The following is a 22735-nucleotide window of genomic DNA, read 5'->3' on the forward strand; positions in this document are numbered from 1 at the left end:
TTGCTGGCAATTCTGGAGGCTAAGAAGTCTAGATCAAGACACCAGAATATTCAGTGAAGATTGGCTCTATGATGTGTAGATGGAGTCTTTTCACTGTGTCTTCACATGGTGGAAGGGGTGAACTCTTCAGCCCCTTATAAAGGATTAGTACCCCTATATGGGGCTGAAAGGTACTCTGCTCACATGACCTTATTACCTCCCCAAGCCTCCACCTCCTGATGCCATCACATAGGGGATTAGGTGTCAACACATCAATTTGGGGGAACACGAACATTTAGTCCATAGCACAGAACTACTTCCAACAGGCACTGGACACTACAGGAAAAGAGACAGTCTTCAACTGTGAGGACTGCACTTAAACATTAAAAGATAATTGGATTGGGACGTCAGTTGAGAGCTAATCCAAGGTAAGGAAGAGTCTAGGGTACCCATCTTGCAATTTCTTTTTCTTTTTTTTTTCTTTTTTTTTTTGAGTTGGAGCTTTGCTCTGTCACCCAGGCTGGAGGCCAGTGGCTCGATCTTGGTTCACTGCAACCTCCGCCTCCTGGGTTCAAGCGATTCTTTTGCAACCGCCTCCCTAGTACAGTAGCTGGGATTACAGACACCCGCCACCATGCCTGGCTAATTTTTGTATTTTTAGTAGAGACAAGGTTTCACCATGTTGGCAAGGCTCACTTCGAACTCCTGATCTCAGGTGATCTGCCTGCCTCCACCTCCCAAAGTGCTAGGATTACAGGTGTGAGCCACCGTACCCAGCCCCATCTTGCAATTTCTTTCTAGGTTTGTGTGAGTGTATGTTTATGGTTCTTATCCAAGTGACCAGGTCTAAGTAAGATACATCAAAAGATCCTTGTGCCCCTTAAAATGAAATAATAATTGCAATAGTAATTTATGTCATGCATTTTATTGATATTTTTTAAATAAATCACCTCCAAGATGGATAGGGCTGATTTTGATAGTGATTTTTCCCTCTATTGGTGTCTTAAGCAATGATGAGCATAAAATAATTGGTATAAGTTTCCTCTTTCACACTTGGATTTTATTTTTGTTGAGCTCCTAATCGTTGAGGGTCACTTGAAGTTGGCTTCATTGCTGTTGCACATAAGGGTTACCTCCCTATCGCTGTCATTCTCAGTGTAACATTTCATCTTATTCCTATCATTCGCGTGATCACAGTGTGCATTATTCCTGGAATCTAACTTACTAGAGGACCTGGAAAAGGACTTGACTTTACTTGAAACACAAGGGTTTTGAGTATTTTTCTTCTTTGCCTCAGTAATGTCATTGACCAAAGGCTTATAGGTTTTGGAAATAAGACGTCGTTCCTTGTGGGATTGACAAGTTTTGGCTAATTGAGGGTTGGATGATAAGACTGCCCCGCCTGGACTCACTGACCTTTTTGGATTAAAATGTTTGGGAGGCTTAGCCAATGGAGGCTTAGCCAATTTCTGTAAACTGAATGGCTCGGGTGATGAGATTTCATCTTGTGGATGGGATGAACAAAGTGGCTTGGATAGCAAAGGTTGCCTGACTGACTTATCTGAACTGGCTAGCTTACAGGCATAGGCTAGTTTACATAACTTTTCTAGACTACATGACCTATGTGACTTTTCCAAGTGAGATGACTTGCATAATTTTTTTGGGCATGATGACTTGGGTGACTTTTTTGGATATGATGGCCTAGTTAACTTTCGTGCACGGTTTTGTATGGATGGCTTTTGTAGGCTTGAGGGCCTGATTAATTTTTCTGCACTGGATGATGAATTTTCTGAACTTGAGTGCTCAGATATCTTGTCTATAGTGGATAGCAGAGATTGTTTTTCAGGATTTAATTGACTGGTTGTCTTGTCCTCACTGAATGATATTTTGCACGAGTTGGATGCCATACCTTTTTTCTTGCCCCTGAAAGCATAGAAAATTTGGAATATAATGATTTAAAACAAAAGAGACCTATTACTATTATCAGAGAACATACAGTACTGTCAGCTTAGACCTGTGATCGTTTTGGGGCTTTAGGATGAAGACTGAACACAGTAAGAATTGGAGTGTCGTAGCTGGGCGTGGTGTCTCACGCCTGTAATCCCAGCACTTTGGGAGGCCACGGAGGGCAGATCACTTGAGGCCAGCAGTTCGAGACCAGCCTGGCCAACATGGTGAAACACCGTCTCTACTAAAAATACAAAAGTTAGCCTGGCGTGGTCGCACGCACCTGTAATCCCCAGCTACCTGGGAGGCTGAGGCATAAGAATCACTTGAACCTGGGAGGCAGAGGTTGCAGTGAGCCGAGATCATGCCATTGCACTCCAGCCTAGGTGACAGAATGAGACTCTGTCTCAAAAACAAACAAAAAAACACATGCAAAAAACCAGAATTGGAGTGTAGTGAAAGCCACAACTAAGGTTATAAATACGAACTCTTGTTTAATGCTTTTTCTTAGGAGTATTTTACTATTTAACCACATTAGATAACCATATAGTCCGCATATAGAATGACACAAAGTTGTTTCAAATCTACTACAATAAGAGAGAAAGAAACACACAAACACACAGAGAGAGAAAGAGAGAGAATGAATCTCACTTATTTCAGAATTTATTTATAAAAAAGTCACAAATTGATAATGTATCACAAGATAAAAGCATCTGTAGAAAAAGTCATTGTTTTTATATCATATTTACAATATCAAGTTATCTGTGCATATTTAAATTCATAACATTCCTCTGAAACTAAAGGAGTACAATACTAGTACCACATTATAGTCACCAGTCTTTGGAATGGGATATTTTTAGGGAATTAGCATATAAAAGGCAGGCACTGAGATCATGAGAGTAACAACACTGAATAATTTTTGATGCATTAAATCTTAAAATGGTAGATTATCCAAAATGTTTTATTGTCTTTGAAAAACAGAGACCCAATTCCCTCTTTCTTTCTCTTCATTCTCCCACTCTTATTCAGCTATTCATGCCCTCTTTTCCTACACTGAATTTATAATGCAATTAATATCCTGGAGTTCAGCCGAACCCTGAACAAGAGACACTTTGGCTAAAGTTAATAATGTACTAGAGAATATTTAAGAGCTGATATGATTTAAGTGAAAATATTCACCTACAACATATTGGTAGCTCTTCACTAGTCTAAAATTAAGTAAACTGAGCAATAATGAAACCTCCACTATGTGTATACACACACACACACACACACACAGCTGGCACTCTTAATTTAAAGTAGTAAAACTTACATTTCTGCTTTGGCGGCATCATCGCTGATACAATTATAATGTAGAAAACAAAAACAGGTAAAGACGAAGAAGATGATGATAAAACCAACTAAAATGAGTAGATTTCGTCTAAGGTAGCCCAGTTTTGTCTGCATTGATTCAACGGGTTTAGCTTCTGCAAAGAGATTGTATAATCAGAGGTGTTAGGTAACCAAGTTTTTTTCCACGTTGATAGTGGTTTGATAGTGTAGATCAAAATAATATTTCTTCATCAATTATTTTTTAAACCTGATTAATTGTACCACTGTTATGTTTTTTCCTCATGGATCCAGCCAGTCCAGAAGCTAAATCTGGGAGGTATCACTGGCTAATCCATACCATTTCCTGGGTTATCCCTGAATCATGGCTTGGTTACCACATTACCCAGGTTTTTGAATCTGTGTGTTTATGTCTTGCATGTATAAGTGTATTTGAGCGTTAATATGTGTGTGAATGTGTGTGATTTGAAAGGGATGTGACAAAAACAAACCCTTGTTAAAAACTTACAATATGCTAGAGATCTGGCAAGGTGGTCAAAAATAGGAACAGCTCTGGTCCATAGCTCCCAGCGAGGCCAACGTAGAAGGCAGGTAATTTCTGCATTTCCAATTGGGGTACCCAGTTCATCTCATAGGGACTGGTTAGGCAGTGGATGCAGCCCACAGAGGGCCAGCAGAAGCAGGGTGGGGTGTCACCTCACCCAGGAAGTGCAAGGAGCTGGGGGCTTTCCTTCCCCAACCGAGGGAAGCCGTGAAGGACTGTGCTATCCAGCCCAGATACTATGCTTTTCCCATGATTTTTGCAATCCACAGACCAGGAGATTCCCTTGTGTGCCTATACTACCAGGGCCCTGGGTTTCAAGCACAAAACTGGGCAGCTGTTTGGACAGACACAGAACTAGCTGCAGGTTGGTCCCCCCACCCCCAGTGACACCTGGAAACCCAGTGAGACAGAACCGTTCACTCCCCTAGAAAGGGGGCTGAAGCCAGGGAGCCAAGTGGTCTCACTCAGTGGGTCGCACTCTCATGGAGCCCAGCAAGCTTAGATCTACTGGCTTGAAATTCTTGCTGCCAGCACAGCAGTCTGAAGTTGACCTGGGACAATCGAGCTTGGTGCAGTGAGGGATGTCTGCCACTACTGAGACTTGAGTAGGCAGTTTTCCCCTGACAGTGCTAAGGAGGCCAGGAAGTTCAGACTGGGCAGAACTCACCACAGTGCTGAAAAGTGTCTGTGGCCAGACTGTCTCTCTAGATTCCTCCTCCCTGGGCAGGGCATCTCTGAAAGAAAGGCATCAGCCCCAGTCATGGGCTTACAGATAAAACTCCCACCTCCCTGGGACAGAGCACCTGGGGGGAGTGGTGGCTTTGGGGGCAGCTTCAGCAGACTTAAACATCCTGCCTGCCAGCTCTGAAGAGAGCAGTGGATCCTGACAAGGAGGCTTCTCCTAGCACAGCACTGGAACTCTGCTAAGAGAGAGACTGACTGCCTCCTCAAATGGGTCCCTGACCCCCATGCTTCCTCACTGGGAGAAGCCTCCCAGCAAGGGTCAACAGACACATCATATAGGAGAGCTCTAGCTAGCATCAGACTGGCACCCCTCTGGGACAAAGCTTCCAGAAGAAGGAGCAGGCAGCAATCTTTGCTGTTCTGCAGCCTCCGCTGGTGATACCCAGGCAAATAGGGTTTGGAGTGGACCTCTAGCAAGCTGCAGCAGACCTGCAGAAGAGGGGCCTGACTGTTAGAAGAAAAACTAACAAACAGAAAGCAATAACATCAACATCAACAAAAGTACCCCCAGACAAAAACTCTATTCAAAGGTCATTAGCCTCACAGATCAAAGGTAGATAAATCCACAAAGATGAGGAAAACCCAGCACAAAAATGCTGAAAATTCCAAAACCCGAATGCCTCTTCTCCTCCAAATGATCTCCACTCTTCTCCAGCAAGGGCACAAAACTGGATGAGAATGAGCAATTGACAGAAGTAGTCTTCCGAAGGTGGGTAATAACAAACTCCTCTGAGCTAAAGGAGTATGTTCTAACCCAATGCAAAGAAGCTAAGAACCTTGATAAAATGTTACAGAAACTGCTAGCTAGAATAACCCATTTAGAGAAGAACACAAATGACCTGATGGAGCTGAAAAACACAGTACGAGAACTTCTTGACACACATACAAATATCAATAGCCAAATCAATCACACAGAAGAAAGGATATCAGAGATTGAAGATCAACTTACTGAAATAAGGTATGAAGACAGGATTAGAGAAAAAAGGAAAAGAAAAAATAAAACAAACAAAGCCTCCAGGAAATATGGGTCTATGTGGAAAGACCAAACCTACAATTGATTGGTGCACCTGAAAGTGACGAGAATGGAACCAAGTTGGAAAACACACCTCAGAATATTATCCAGAACTTCCCCAATCTAGCAAGACAGGCCAACTTTCAAATTCAGAAAATACTAAGAACACCACTAAGAGACTCCTGGAGAAGACCAACCCCAAGACACATAATCATCAGATTCTCTAAGGTTAAAACAAAGGAAAAAATGTTAAGTGCAGCCAGAGAGAAAGGTCAGGTTACCTACAAAGGGAAGCCCATCAGACTAACAGTGGATCTCTCTGCAGACACCCTACAAGCCAGAAGAGAGTGGGGGCCAATATTCAAACATTCTTACACAAAAGAATTTTAAACCCAGATTTTTATATCCAGCCAAACTAAGCTTCATAAATGAAGGAGAAATAAAATCCTTTCGAGATAAGCAAATGCTGAGGGATTTTGTGACCACCAGGCCTGCCTTACAAGAGCTCCTGAAGGAAGCACTAAATATGGAAAGGAAAAACTGGTATCAGCCACTGCAAAAACATACCAAATTATAAAGACCAATGACACTATAAAGCAACTACATCGGCCAGCTGCAGTGTCTCATGCCTATAATCCCAGCACTTTGGGAGGCTGAGGTGGGCGGATCACCTGAGATCAGGAGCTCTAGACCAAACTTACCAACATGGAGAAACCCCATTTCTACTAAAAATACAAAATTAGCTGGGCGTGGTGGTGCATGCCTGTAATTCCAGCTACTTGGGAGGCTGAGGCAGGAGAATCACTTGAACCCAGGAGGTGGATGTTGCATTGAGCTGAGATTGTGCCATTGCACTCCAGCCTGGGCAACAAGAACAAAACTCCATCTCAAAACAAAACAAAACAAACAAAAAGAAACTACATCAACCAATGTGCAAAATAACCAGCTAGCATCATGATGACAGGATCAAATTCACATATAACAATATTAGCCATAAATGTAAATGCACTAAATGCCCCAATCAAAAGACACAGACTGGGAGATTGGATAAAGAGTCAAGACCCATCAGTGTGCTATATTCAGGAGACCCATCTCACATGCAAAGACACACATAGGCTCAAAATAAAGGGATAGAAGAATATTTACCAAGTGAATGGAAAGCAAAAAAAAGTAGAGATTGCAATCCTAGTCTCTGATAAAATGAACTTTAAACTAACAAAGATTAAAAAAAAAAAAAGAAGGGGATTATGTAATGGGAAAGGGATCAATGCATCAAGAAGAGCTAACTATCCTAAATAGATATGCACCCAATACAGGAGCACCCAGATTCATAAAACAAGTTCTTAGAGAACTATGAAGAGACTTAGACTCCCACACAATAATAGTGGGAGACTTTAACAGCCCACTGTCAATGTTAGACAGATCAATGAGACAGAAAATTAACAAGGATATTCAGGACTTGAACTCAACCCTGGACCAAGTGGATCTAATAGACATCTACAGAACTCTCCACCCCAAATCAACAGAATATACATTCTTCTCAGCACCACATAGCACTTATTCTAAAATTGACCACATAATTGGAAGTACAACACTCCTCAGAGAATGCAAAAGAACGGAAATCATAACAAATAGCTTCTCAGACCACAGTGCAATCAAATTACAACTCCGTACTAAGAAACTCACTCAAAACAGCACAATTACATGGTAACTGAACAACCTGCTTCAGAATGACTACTGGGTAAATAATAAAATTAAGGGAGAAGAAAAAAGTTATTTGAAATCAATGAGATCAAAGAGGCAATGTACCAGAATCTCTGGGACACAGCTAATACAGTGTTAAGAGGGAAATTTATAGCACTAAAGTGCCCACATCAGAAAGCAGGAAAGATCTGAAGTTGACACCCTAAAAACACAATTAAAAGAACTAGAGAAGCAAGAGCAAATAGACTCAAAAACTAGAAGAAGACAAGAAATAACTAAGATCAGAGCAGAACTGAAGGAGCCAGAGACATGAAAAACCTTTCAAAAAATCAGTGAATCCAGGAGCTGGTTTTTTGAAAAGATTAACAAATAGATAGACCACTAGCCAGACTAATAAAGAAGAAAAGAGAGAAGAATCAAATAGACACAATAAAAAATGATAAAGGGGATATCACCACTGATCCCACAGAAATACAAACTACCACCAGAGAATACTATACACACCTTTATGCAAATAAACTAGAAAGTCTAGAAGAAATCTAGAAATTCCTGGACACTTACACCCTCCCAAGACTAAACCAGGAAAAATTCAAGTCCCTGAATAGACCAATAAAAAGTTCTGAAATTGAGGCAGTCATTAATAGCCTACCAACAAAAAAAAGCCCAGGACCAGAAAGATTCACTGTTGAATTCTATCAGAGGTACAAAGAGGAGCTGGTACCATTCCTTCTGAAACTATTCCAAACAACAGAAAAAGAGGGACTCCTCCCTAACTCATTTTATGAGGCCAGCATTATCCTGATACCAAAACCTGGCAGAGACACAACAAAAAAAGAAAATTTCAGGCCAATATCCCTGATGAACATCGACACAAAAATCCTCAATGAAATACTGGCAAACTGAATCCAGCAGCACATAAAAAGCTTATCCACCATGATCAGTCTGGGTTCATCCCTGGGATGGAAGGCTGGTTCAACATATGCAAATCAAGAAATGCAATCCATCACATAAACAGAACCAATGACAAAAATCACATGATTATCTCAATAGATGCAGAAAAGGTCATTGATAAAATTCAACATCCGTTCATTCTAAAAACTCTCAATAAACTCGGTGTTGATGGAGCATGTCTCAAAATAGCGAGAGGTATTTATGACAAACCCATAGCCAATATTGTACTGAATGGGCAAATGCTGGAAGCATTCCCTTTGAAAACTGACACAAGACAAGGACGCCCTCTCACCACTCCTATTCAACATAGTATTGGAAGTTCTGGCCAGGGCAATCAGGCAAGAGAAAGAAATAAAGCGTATTCAAATAGGAAGAGAGGAAGTCAAATTGTCTCCGTTTGCAGATGATATGATTGCATATTTGAAAATTCCATCGTCTCAGCCCAAAAACTGTTCAAGCTGATAGGAAACCAGCAAAGTCTCAGGATGCAACATCATGATGCAAAAATCACAAGTATTCCTAAACACCAATAGTAGACAAGCAGAGAGCCAAATCATGAGTGAACACCCATTCACAATTGCTACAAAAAGAATAAAATACCTAGGAATACAACTTACAAGGGATGTGAAGGAACTCTTCAAGGAGAACTACAAACCACTGCTCAAGGAACTAAGACAGGACACAAACAAATGGAAAAACATTCCATGCTCATGGATAGGAAGAATCAATATTGTGAAAGTGGCCATACTTCCCAAAGTAATTAATAGATTCAATGTTATTCCCATCAAGCTACCATTGATTTTTTCACAGAATTAGAAAAAACCACTTTAACTTTTCTTATGGAACCAAAAAAGAGCCTGTATAGCAAAGACAATCCTAAGCAAAAAGAACAAAGCTGGAGGCATCATGACATTTTACGTACTTCATGCTATATTACAAGGCTACAGTAACCAAAATAGCATGATACTGGTACCAAAACAGATGTATATAGACCAATGGAACAGAACAGAGGCCTCAGAAGTGATATTACACATCTACAACCATCTGATCTTCAACAAACCTGACAAAAATAAGCAATGGGGAAAAGATTCCCTATTTAATAAATGGTGCTGGGAAAACTGGCTAACCATATACAGAAGGCAGCAACTGGACCCCTTCCTTACACCTTACCCCAAAATTAACTCAAGATGAATTAAAGACTTAAATGTAAAATTCAAAACTATAAAAACCCTAGAAGAAAACTGAGGTAATACCATTCAGGACTTAGGCAAAGACTTCATGATTAAAACAACAAAAGCAATTGGAACAAAAGCCAAAATTGACAAATGGGATCTAATTAAGCCAAAGAGCTTCTGCACAGCAAAAGAAACTATCATCAGAGTGAACAGGCAATCTAAAGAATGGGAGAATTTTTTTTGCAATCTATCCATCTGACAAAGGTCTAATATCCAGAATCTACAAGGAACTTAAACAAATTTACAGGAAAAAAAACAAACAACCCCATCAAAAAATGGGTGAAGGATATGAACAGACAATTCTCAAAAGAAGACATTTATGTGACCAACAAACATGGAAAAAAACCCATCGTCACTGATCATTAAAGAAATGCAAATCAAAACCACAACAAGATATCATCTCACACCAGTTAGAATAGTGATCATTAAATAGTCTGGAAACAGCAGATGTTGGTGAGGATGCAGAGAAATAGGAACACTTTTACACTGTTGGTGGGAGTGTAAATTAGCTCAATCATTGTGGAAGACAGTGTGGTGATTTCTCAAGGATCTAGAATCAGAAATATCCTTTGACCCAGCAATCCCATTACTGGGTATATACCCAAAGGATTATATATCATTCTACTATAAAGACACATGCACATATATGTTTATTGCAGCACTATTTACAATAACAAAGACCTGGAACCAACCCAAATGCCCATCAATGATAGACTGAATAAAGAAAATGTTGCACATATACACCATGGAATACTATGCAGCCATAAAAAGGAATGAATCCATGTCCTTTACAGGGACATGGATGAAGCTGGAAGGCACCATTCTCAGCAAACTAACAGAGGAACAGAAAACCAAACGCTTCATGTTCTCACTGATAAATGGGAATTGAACAATGAGAACACATGGACACAGAGAGGGGAATATCACAAACTGGCGCCTGTGGGGGCATGAGGGCCAAGGGGAGGGAGAGCATTAAGACAAATACATAATGCATGTGAGGCTTAAAACCTAGATGATGGGTTGATGGGTACAGCAAACCACCATGGCACATGTATAACTATGTAGCAAACCTGCACGTTCTGCACATGTATCCCAGAACTTAAAGTAAACAATAACAACAACAACAACAACAAACTTACTATATGTTAAGTCCCTTGCTAGATTCCCTTATATAGTATTAGCTAGTTTGGTGGGGACGGGGAAGGGTGGTAAAGGGGGACCATAAGTCTGTCATCTTGGTGCTTATATTTTGTTTAAGTTTTTTACACAGAATTAAAAATATTAGCTGTTGTATTAGAAATTCTTAAAGACCTACTAATGGCAATACTGCTAAAAGTAACAGCAGATTTCTTAAATACAGCTAGCTTTTCTAATTAAATGCTTGAATATATACTTTTATAGATCATAATTTATAAGTTTTAAGGTTAGGCACATACCTGTAGTAGAAGATCCATTTGTTTGGTTTGTATTTATACAATTATATGTATAAAAGGACAAAAGTAGGACACAAATAAGAAGATTCATGTCCAGGACTTGGTTCAAATGAGTCTTGTACTAAGGTAACTACTGGTTTTATGTGGTTCAGAGTGTTCTAGGCATTTATGACATCATGACCATTATGTGTCATACTCTGACAACATAATCTCACCATGGTGAAGCATAAGCTTCTGCATACAAATTTTACCAAATGAATTTTTTTTTTTTGAGACGGAGTTTGGTTCAAGCGCAGTGCAGTGGGATCATCTTGGCTCACTGCGACTTCCACCTTCTGGGTTCAAGGTGTGGTGGCTCACAGGTGTAATCCCAGCACTTTGGGAGGCTGAGGCAGGCAGATCACTTGAGGTCAGGGGTTCTAGATTAGCCTGGCCAACGTGGTAAAACCCTGTTTCTATTTAAATGCAAAAATTAGCTGGTCATGGTGGTGGGCACTTGTAATCCCAGCTACTTGGGAGGCTGAAGCAGGAGAATTGCTTAAACTTGGGAGGCGGAGGTTGCAGTTAGGCAAGATTCCGCTCCTGCACTCCAGAAAAAAAATTCAAAACAAGAAAATTGAGGCATTATTAATTAGAGAAGGAAATATTTAGAGAGGTAAGGCAAAATGGGATAGATTTCCTGGGGAAGCAATACTGGGCTGAGTTCTGAACGATAAGTAGGAGTGAATTATGAGAAAAGGAAAGAAGAATTTTCCAAGTGGAGGAGGCATGTGTGCAAAGGCACTGTGATGGAAGGAAGTCTGGCAAGTTTGAGAAACCAAAAGAAGATAAGAGAGTTGAACAATAATGGGGAAGCACAGGAGAGTTTTGGTTTTTTTGTTTGTTAGTTTTTGAGTCAGGGTTTCATTCTGTTGTCCAGGCTGGAATGAAGTGACACCATCTTAGCTCACTACAACCTCCACCTTCCAGGTTCAAACGAGTCTCCTGCCTCAGCCTCCCTGAGTAGCTGGGACTACAGGCACGTGCCACCATGCCCAGCTAATTTTTGTATTTTTAGTAGAGATGGGGTTTCACCATGTTGGCCAGGATGGTCTCGATCTCTTGACCTTCTGTTATGCCCAACTTGGTCTCCCAAAGTGCTGGGATTACAGGCATGAGCCACCACCCCTGGCCGTTATTGTTTTTATTGTTGCCATGACTAGAGTAAATCCCAGTGAGATATTTGCCTCTGGCACAAAATTTAAGGGGTGTGTCAAAATTTAGCAATCAAAATAAACAAGATTTTAATGCAATATTTAAAAATAAAAATTAATGCCAAAAATCTATGACCAACAAAATATTGAACATTTAAATAATGACAGGATCTGACACTGCACTTGCAAAACCCTGTGTCCCACTCCCCTCACCCTAATCTCAGCTCTGCATCTTGAGCCTGCAGGGCCGTATTTATTCTTTTCCACTTTAAAAAGCAGAGGGGAAGAGTCTAAGGACTCAGCCAGGTGCTTGGCAGGGCTGTGTCCCCAAGACCCCTGGAAATCTCACTAGGTCATTTTCCTCAGATAGCTGCTCCTGAGCCCTTGTGTAATGATTCTTGGTGAAGAATGGCTGCTCCTGGTTTCTCTCTCCTTGGTTCTCCAGAGGTTAACCTGTACCACTTTTCTGATTTCTGCCATTGTATTTGATTGTCTTGCTCCCAACATCTGGCTGGCACATATCTATAGGAATCAGTAGTAGGAAAAGCTCCTAAGCTCTTCCCAGCACCCACATGGCAAGTTTGAACCCTTGCCCTCATCCAGATGAGAGGAAGGACTCTTTCTGGGGTTGCCACCTTGGGGATTTCTACTTCCCTCCTCTTGACTTCAATTGACAGGACAATTCCACCTTAGGCCTTCAACATTTTCCCCCCATTTGATTTTTTTAATTAAAAAAATAATATATGCACCTTATAAAAATTTCAAATCACACAGAGGTATTTCAGACTTCCTTTATCCCTTGAGGTCTTCTGACATTTTAAAATTGCTTTAAATATTCCTTACTCACAGCTTGCAATGATACCTGAATTCTTCATCTCTATTTTTAATTACATTTTAAAATTGCATTAGGAATATATTAATATTAACCCATTCTCATTATGAAAAATACAAAAGACAGACATATACAGAATAAAACATTATAGACTGTTTTCCTTCCCCACTTCACTCTACCCCATTCTGGAGACAATGACACAAAAATTTGATGTGCATCTCTCAGATCTCTTTCTACATATTTACATGCATATCTATGTACATGATGCACACACATACTACATAAAAATGGGATCATTCTGTAAGTATTCCTTTTCAGTGTTTAAAAAATATCACACAACGATTCATATGCTGATATTCATAGCAGTATTATTCACAATAGCCAAAAGGTGGAAACAACCTAAATGTCCATCAACAGATAAACGGATAAACAAAATATGGCATATGCATACAATGGAACATTAGTCTTAAAAAGGAAGGGAATTCCAATACATGATACAACATGAACGAACCCTGAAAACATTACGCTAAGAAATATGCCACATATTGTATGAGGTACTTAGAGTGGTCAAATTCATGGAGACAGAAAGTAGAGTGGTGGTTACCAGGGCCTGGGTTGAGTGGGGAAAAGGGAATTATTGTTTAATAGGGACAGAAGTACAGTTTGGGATGATGGAAAACTTCTGGATATAGTTGTGAGGATGCCTGTACAGCAACATGAATCTGCTTAATGCCACTGATGTGCATACTCAAAAAGGGTTAAAATGGTAAATTTTGTTATATTAATTTCTACAATAAAAAAACAAAAAACAATATATAACTAATGCTTAAATCATTTCCTTGTAAAAAAGAAAAAAAAGTCAGATGTAAACATTTATAAGGCAAAACATGACTGACACCCTTGACCACCTTCCATCCCATTCTTCTTTTCCGAGGTAATGACTGATATATGTTCCTTGAGTTCCTTTTCTTTGCATTTACATATATTACAGAGCATAGATCTGGAGCCAAAATGGGTTGAAATCCTCGCTCCACCATTTACTAGCTGACTGACCGACCCTTGGACAAGTTAACGTCTAAGTTCTGTATTTTAAGATCCACATCTGGAGGCCGGGTGCAGTGGTTCACACCTGTAATCCCAGCACTTTGGGAGGCCAAGGTGGATGGATCATTTGAGGTCAGGAGTTTGAGATCAGCCTGACCAACATGGTGAAACCTCACTTCTACTAAAAATACAAAAATTAGCCAGGTGTGGTGGTGGGCGCCTGTAGTCCCAGCTACTCGGCAGGCTGAGGCAGGAGAATCACTTGAACCCGGGAGGCAAAAGTTGCAGTGAGCTGAGATCATGCCACTACACTCCAGCCTGGGTGACAGCAAGACTCTGTCACAAAAAGAGAAAAAAATCTATGTCTGTAAGAAGATTCATAGATATTTCTTGGCTTCTGCTAGGTTTTGAGTTTTTTTGATCTTGCTCCTCTAGCTCTTTCAATTTTGATGCTAGGGTTTCAATTTTAGATCTCTCCTTGCTTCTCATGTGGGCACTTATTGCTATATATTTTCCTCTAGAGACTGATTTAAATGTGTCCCAGAGATTCTGGTATGTTGTGTCTTCGTTCTCGTTGGTTTCGAAGAACATCTTTATTTCTGCCTTCATTTCATTGTTTATCCAGTCAACATTCAAGAGCCAATTGTTCAGTTTCCATGAAGCTGTGCAGTTCTGAGTTAGTTTCTGCATTCTGAGTTCTAACTCGATTGCACTGTGGTCTAAGAGACTGTTTGTTATGATTTCCATTCTTTTGCATTTGCTGAGGAGTGATTTACTTCCAATTATGTGGTCAATTTTAGAGTAGGTGTGATGTGGTGCTGAGAAGAATGTATATTCTGTGGATTTGGGTTGGAGAGTTCTGAAATGTCTATTAGGTTTGCTTGGTCCAGGTCGTGAGTTCAGGTCCTGGATATCCTTGTTAATTTTCTGTCTGGTTGATCTGTCTAATATTGACAATGGGGTGTTAAAGTCTCCCACTATTATTGTGTGGGAGTCTAAGTCTCTTTGTAAGTCACTAAGAACTTGCCTTATGTATCTGGGTGCTCCTGTATTGGGTGCATATATATTTAGGATCGTTAGCTCTTCTTGTTGCATTGATCCTTTTACCATTATGTAATGATTCCTTTATTCAAAAAATCAATAATCCAGGAGCTGGTTCTTTGAAAAGATCAACAAAATAGACAGACCACTAGCCAGATTAATAAAAAAGAAAAGAGAGAATAACCAAATTGATGCAATAAAAAACAATAAAGGGGATATCACCACAGATTCCACAGAAATTCAAACCATCATCAGAGATTATTACAAACAACTCTATGCACATAAACTAGTAAACCTGGAAGAAATGGATAAATTCCTGGACACTTGCCTCCTCCCAAGCCTAAACCAGGAAGAAGTTGAAGCCCTGAATAGACCAATAACAAGGTCTGAAGTTGAGGCAGCTATTAAGAGCCTACCACCCAAAAAAAAACCCAGGTCCAGATGGGTTCACAGCCGAATTCTACCAGACATACAAAGAGGAGCTGGTACCATTCCTTCTGAAACTATTCCAAATAATCCAAAAAGAGGGAATCCTTCCCAAATCATTTTATGAGACAAACATCATCCTGATACCAAAACCCGACAGAGACTCAACAAGAAAAGAAAACTCCAGGCCAATATCCATAATGAACATAGATGCAAAAATCTTCAATAAAATACTGGCAAGCCAGTTGCAACAGCATTTCAAAAAGCTTATCCACCATGATCAAGTAGGCTTCATCCCAGGGATGCAAGGCTGGTTCAACATACACAAGTCTGTAAACGTAATTCACCACATAAACAGAACCAAAGACAAAAACCACATGATTATCTCAATTGATGCAGAGAAGGCCTTTGACAAAATTCAACAGCTCTTTATGCTAAAAACTCTCAATAAACTAGGTATTGACGGAACGTTTCTCAAAATAATAAAAGCTATTTACGACACACCAACAGCCAATATCATACTGAATGGGCAAAAACTGGAAGCATTCCCTTTGAAATCTGGCACTAAACAAGGATGCCCGCTCTCACCACTCCTATTCAATATAGTACTGGAAGTTCTAGCCAGAGCAACCAGGCAAGAAAAGGAAATAAAGGGTATTCAAATAGGAAAGGAGGAAGTCAAATTGTCTCTATTTGCAGACGACGTGATTGTATATCTAGAAGACCCCATCGTCTCAGCCCAAAATCTCCTGAAACTGATAAACAACTTGAACAAAGTCTCAGGATACAAAATCAATGTGCAAAAATCACAAGCATTCCTATACACCAATTACAGATCTAAAGAGAGCCAAATCAAGAACGAACTGCCATTCTCAATTGCTGCAAAGGGAATAAAATGCCTAGGAATACAACTAACAAGGAACGTAGAGGACCTCTTCAAGGAGAACTACAAACCACTGCTCAACGAAATAAGAGAGGACACAAACAGATGGAGAAACATTCCATGTTCATGGTTAGGAAGAATCAATATCGTGAAAATGGCCATATTGCCCAAAGTAATTTACAGATTCAATGCTATTCCCGTCAAGCTACCAATGACCTTCTTCACAGAACTGGAAAAAACCACCTTAAACTTCATATGGAACCAAAAGAAAGCCCGCATAGCCAAGTCAATTCTAAGCAAAAATAACAAAGCAGGAGGCATCACACTACCAGACTTCAAACTATACTACAAGGCTACAGTAATCAAAACAGCATGGTACTGGTACCAAAACAGAGATATAGACCAATGGAACAGAACAGAGGTCTCGGAGGCAACACAACATATCTACAACCATCCGATCTTTGACACACCTGAAAAAACAAGCAATGGGGAAAGGATTCCCTGTTTAATAAATGGTGTTGGGAAAACTGGCTAGCCATGTGCAGAAAGCAGAAACTGGACCCCTTCCTGACACCTTACACTAAAATTAACTCCAGATGGATTAAAGACTTAAACATAAGACCTAACACCGTAAAAACCCTAGAAGAAAATCTAGGCAAAACCATTCAGGACATAGGCATAGGCAAGGACTTCATGACCAAAACACCAAAAGCATTGGCAACAAAAGCCAAAATAGACAAATGGGACCTAATCAAACTCCACAGCTTCTGCACGGTGAAAGAAACTGTCATTAGAGTGAATCGGCAACAAACAGAATGGGAAAAAATTTTTGCAGTCTACCCGTCTGACGAAGGGCTGATATCCAGAATTTACAAAGAACTAAAACAGATCTACAAGAAAAAAACAAACAAGCCCATTCAAAAGTGGGCAAAGGATATGAACAGACACTTTACAAAAGAAGACATACATGAGGCCAACAAACCTATGAAAAAATGCTCATCATCACTGGTCATTAGAGAAACGCAAATCAAAACTACATTGAGATACCATCTCACACCAGTTAGAATGGCGATCATTAAAAAATCTGGAGACAACAGATGCTGGAGAGGATGTGGAGAAATAGGAACACTTTTACAGTGTTGGTGGGAGTGTAAATTAGTTCAACCATTGTGGAAGACAGTGTGGCGATTCCTTAAGGACCTAGAAATAGAAATTCCATTTGACCCAGCAATGCCATTACTGGGTATATATCCAAAGGATTATAAATCGTTCTACTATAAGGACACATGCACACGAGTGTTCATTGCAGCACTGTTTACAATAGCAAAGACTTGGAACCAACCCAAATGCCCATCGATGACAGACTGGACAGGGAAAATGTGGTACATATACACCATGGAATATTATGCAGACGTCAAAAATGATTAGTTTGTGTCCTTTGTAGGGACATGGATGAACCTGGAAACCATCATTCTCAGCAAACTGACACAAGAGCAGAAAATCAAAGACCGCATTTTCTCACTCATAGGCGGGTGTTGAACAATGAGAACACATGGACACAGTGAGGGGTGCACTACACACTGGGGTCTGTTGGGGGAAAATGGGGGAGGGACGGGAAGTGGGGAGGTGGGGAGAGACAGAATGGGGAGAAATGCCAGATATAGGTGAAGGGGAGGAAGGCAGAAAATCACACTGCCATGTGTGTACCTATGCAACAATCTTGCATGTTCTTCACATGTACCCCAAAACCTAAAATGCAATAAAAAAAAAAGATTAATAGAATCTTCTGTATGGATGGAACTGGAGGTCACTATGTTAGGTGAAATAAGCCAGGCACAGAAAGACATGCCTCATGTTCTCACTGATATGTGGAAGCTAAAAAGTTGATCTCTTGGAGGTAGAGAGTAGAATGATAGTTCCCGGAGGTTCGGAAGAATGTGCGTGTGTGGTGTTGAGGATAGGAGGATGATAAAGAGAGGTTGGTGGGCTGGGCACACTGGCACATACCTGTAACCTCTGCACTTTGGGAGGCCGAGGCGGGTGGATCACCTGAGGTCAGGAGTTTGAGACCAGCCTGGCCAACATGAAGAAACCCCGTCTCTACTAAAAATACAAAATTAGCTGGGCGTGGTGCTATCTGCCTGTAATCCCAGCTACTCGGGAGGCTGAGGCAGGGGAATCGCTTAAACCCGGGAGGTGGAGGTTGCAGTGAGCCAAGATTGCACCATTGCACTCCAGCTCCGGAAACTAAGCGATTCCCCCTTTCAAAAAAAAAAAAAAAAAAAAGAGAGGTTGGTTAATGGGTACAAACATATAATTAGGAAGAAGGAACAATACAAAGGTGACTATGGTTAACAATATATTGTATATTTCAAAACAGCTGGAAGAGAAGATTTGAAATGTTCCCAATAGAAATAAATTATGAATGTTTGAGGTGATGGATATCCTAAATACCCTGAATTGGTCATTACACATTGTATGCATGTGTCAGAATTGATCACAATTCTGACACAATTGATGTACAATTGATGTACAATTATGATGTATCTAAAAAGCTTAAGGGAAAAAATAATAGAAGCTTCTGAACAGGGATAAAATGAGGATTAAGTTAAAGAATGTGTGTATGACATTTAGCACAGTACCTAGTACATAATAAGTGGTCAAGAAATGTAATTATTGGATGTAGTACCCACTTTTAGAGAGTCAATAAAGTAGGTCAGCAGATAATACGTATCATGTTAGTATCAGGAATCAGGGACTGAAGGGAATTTGGGAATGGGGGCCACAAAGAGAGCAGAGAAGCCCCCAAATGGAAAGTGAGTGGTTGCCAATCAAATCTAGTGTTTAACTTTATGAAACAAAAAGTAGAAGAGATATAAGAATACATGGATAGAAGCACAGTTATACTACACAACTTTCAGCATAAGATAAATCAAGTGGACACAAAATTATGAAGGCGGTAGAATATATAAATAATATAATCAACAGAGTCGATTATATATACATATATATGGAACTTTACAGCCCTTCCTTTTCTTCTTCACAGACATAATGAATTGTTTCATCTTGTTGGGGCAGGAAATCTATTATTTTGGAAAACCATTTCTTTCCACCTCAACCAAATGGTCCTGATAAGGACCAAACAATTATAGTATCCCTCTCTCCTGGCCACAAGGGTGGTCATATGGCTCAGGCTAGACCAGTAATTGGTTCCCACCTCTGACTATAGTGATTGGTTTATAGTTGGGCATGTGACTCAGCACAAGCTAATCAGAAGTTTTCCCCAAGGATTTTTCAAACAATTTGGGCTAAGAAATTCCTTTACCACCAGCAGCAGTAAACCTGGAAAAGATGTCCGAAGGTGTCTGTGACACAGCCCCTGATGGCAGGATAAGCTAATTAGAAAGGATAAAAGTGGCTGGGTATGGTGGCTTAAGCCTGTAATCACACTTTGGGACTTTGGGAGGCTGAGGCAGGCTTGAGATCAGGAGTTTGAGACCAGCTTGGCCAACATGGTGAAACCCTGTCTCTATTAAAAATACAAAAATTAGCTGGGCATGGTAGCGCACGTCTGTAATCCCAGCTACTTGAGAGGCTGAGGCTGGAGAATTGCTTGATCCCAGGAAGCAGAGGTTGCAGTGATCCGAGATCATGCCACTACATCCCAGCCTGGGCCACAGAGTGAGACTCTGTCTTAAAATAAGCCAACAAGCAAAGAATAAAAGTGACGTAAAGAGAAACATAAAGATGAAAGATGGAGAGTCTTCCAAGGAGAGTTACAATTCCTGTTTTCCTACAGCCATCTGCATCGCTGCTCTTCTAGTGGTTTGATTATATGTATTAATATATTCCTTCTTTTCATTCACTGGTTGGAATTGGCTTTGTGTCATTTTCACCCACAAGGGCCCTAATGTATACACATTTGTGTGTGTATATATAAACAATAGGATAATAGCATGGAGGCTTCTGAGCCATTAATTCAGATTGATAGGTCAAAGCCAGGCCCAGCATACTTGTTCTCGGGACAGCAGCCCCCAGCCACATCTCTGTAGCACAGGGCATGCTGCTGAGGTAGAATGAGTCTGAGACCCATGTTCACTGGAATTTTAAATGTTTCCCTATCAGCAGTTACCAACACATCTCCTCTTTGCAGGCATGGACATTTCTGGTGAGAAGGCTGTTAACAATTTCCCCTCTTGTATCTCTGTGCATAGCCAATAAAACCTCCCTGCCAGTGCAAAGGCATGTGTATTCTTATCTGCACACGTTCACAACATGTGTACACATGTGTGCTCTCTAGAGTCTTCACACATGCACATCTATGCATGAGATCTCAGGTGAGAACATGTAGGAAGCATCTGTAGTACTAGAAATTATGTTTTGTTTATTTTAAAATCTCATATGCCTGTTAAGGTGCTCAAGTCATTACGGCATAAATAATGAGTAGCTGGTTTGATCTGAACTGTCATCCAGTCTCAGTTCATTCAGTGACTGACATTAATGAAATCATAATAAGTTGCTTTCTAGATGGTTTTAACCATCCTCTAAGGGAGATCTTGACATCTTAGTATCCATTTCACATTTCTTTGCCTATTCTGCCATCTTGTGGGCAAGGAACATAAACACCAAGGTACTAATGACCCAACGTTGCATTTGAAGAGGCTCTAATGATAGGGGATTTTTTTTTTTCCAGGGATAGAGGAAAAGTGGGAAGGACACGAAGAGGAAACATAAATCTCCTCACGCACCAACCCTCCCCCCCCCCCAAAAAAAAGAAAAGCTGCGCAAAAGAAAAGCTGACTACTTTCTACTTTTTTTTTTTCTTTCTTTCTTTCTTTTTTGCAACAGGGCCTTGCTCTGTCGCCCAAGCTGGAGTGCAGTGGCATGATCTCAGCTCACTGTAAACTTCAGCTCCTGGGTTCAAGTGATTCTCCTGCCTCAGTCTCCCAAGTAGCTGGGATTACAGGAGCACGCCATCACATCTGGCTAATTTTTGTATTTTTAGTAGAGACAGGATTTCACCATGTTGGCCAGACTGGTCTTGAACTCCTGACCTCAGGTGATCTACCCACCTTGGCCTTCCAAAGTTCTGGGATTATAGGTGTGAGCCACTGCACCAGGCCAAAAGCTGACGACTTTCACTAAATCTTTACAAGGAGTTTAGGCTGGAGGGTTTGCTCATCGGAATGCAGTGCCCCTCAGAGGAAACTAGCACATATTAGCACCACTGTGTGCCAGGCATGGAATTCTCCTAGCAATCCCTTGGGTGCTGGGTGGAAGCCAGCTGTGTAGACATTATCATTGCATTAGCATCTTCCTTTTACAGATGTACCTAGTGAGACCCAGAATGGCTAAGTAGCATGCCTAAATTCCCACAGGTAGTAAGTTGCAAAGCCAGGAGATTTTGAAAATAAACTGGGAATATAAACAGAAACTATAAAAAAAAGTTTCATGAGAAAACTATGTACAAAGAAATACAAATTACAGGAATACAATTGCACACAAAGGCAATGTGTGTGTATCTATGTATCTATCTATCTATATTTTATGAAGCTAAATAATAAAACCAATACTCATTAATTCACCAACTAAATTAAGAAAACAGTACTACCAATGCCACTGAATCTCCTTCTGTGCTCCTCTCTGACTCTATTCTCTTGTCTCCTTGCCCTGAGATAGCCACTATTTTTCTTTTTTTATTCCCTTGATTTTCATTATTATTATTTTTTGAGATGGAGTTTCACTCTGTCACCCAGGCTGGAGTGCAGTGGCGGGATGTCGGCTCACTACAACCTCCACCTCCTGGGTTCAAGTGATTCTTCTGCCTCAGCCTCCCGAGTAGCTGGGATTACAGGCACGCACCACCATGCCTGGCTAATTTTTGTATTTTTAGAAGAGACAGGATTTCACCATATTGGTCAGGCTGGTCTTGAACTCCTGACCTCATGATTTGCCCGTCATGGCTTCCCAAAGTGCTGAGATTGCAGACGTGAGCCACCATGCCTGGCCCATTAATGTTTTATTCCAAAAGTTTGTGTGTTTGGTTTTGCTTTGTTCTGAAATATATAAAAATGGAAAGACATTTTATGTTTCTCCTGTGACTTGCTTTATTCACTCAAAATTGCTCATGAGATTGATCCATGCTGCTTGCTGTACTTGCGGTTCTTTTTTCAACAATATATAGAATTCTATTCTATTCTATACATTGAATTATATTCTATTCCAATTTCACCAATGTATAGGATTTTGTGTAGATTTCTGGCACATGAATGTGGCAGACTATACTCATTCATTTTCCTGTTGATAGACACTTGTTTTTTTCCCAGGTTTTCACCATCACATGCAATACTGCTGTAAATGCTCATGCACATGACTTGTGGAACATGGTGTAGCAGTTTCTCTAGGGAAAAACAAATGGAAACAAATGGCTGCATTATA

The 22735-nt window shown here is 40.4% G+C and overlaps 1 protein-coding gene across 1 annotated transcript; it reads right to left on the reverse strand.

Moving 5' to 3' along the window:
- Window positions 1–1070: 1070 nt before the first annotated feature.
- On the reverse strand, window positions 1071–10969 carry CUNHXorf66 (chromosome unknown CXorf66 homolog). The gene is made up of 3 exons (XM_032268334.1): window positions 10882–10969; window positions 3239–3392; window positions 1071–1902 (listed from the first exon to the last, which is right to left on the reverse strand). Exons 1-3 carry the CDS (start codon window positions 10967–10969, stop codon window positions 1071–1073), a joined length of 1074 nt encoding a protein of 357 aa, XP_032124225.1.
- Window positions 10970–22735: the final 11766 nt, after the last annotated feature.

This window comes from Sapajus apella, unplaced genomic scaffold (assembly GCF_009761245.1).
Source record: "Sapajus apella isolate SASKATOON/1434 unplaced genomic scaffold, GSC_monkey_1.0 scaffold179, whole genome shotgun sequence".
In the NCBI taxonomy this organism is placed as follows: domain Eukaryota; kingdom Metazoa; phylum Chordata; class Mammalia; order Primates; family Cebidae; genus Sapajus; species Sapajus apella.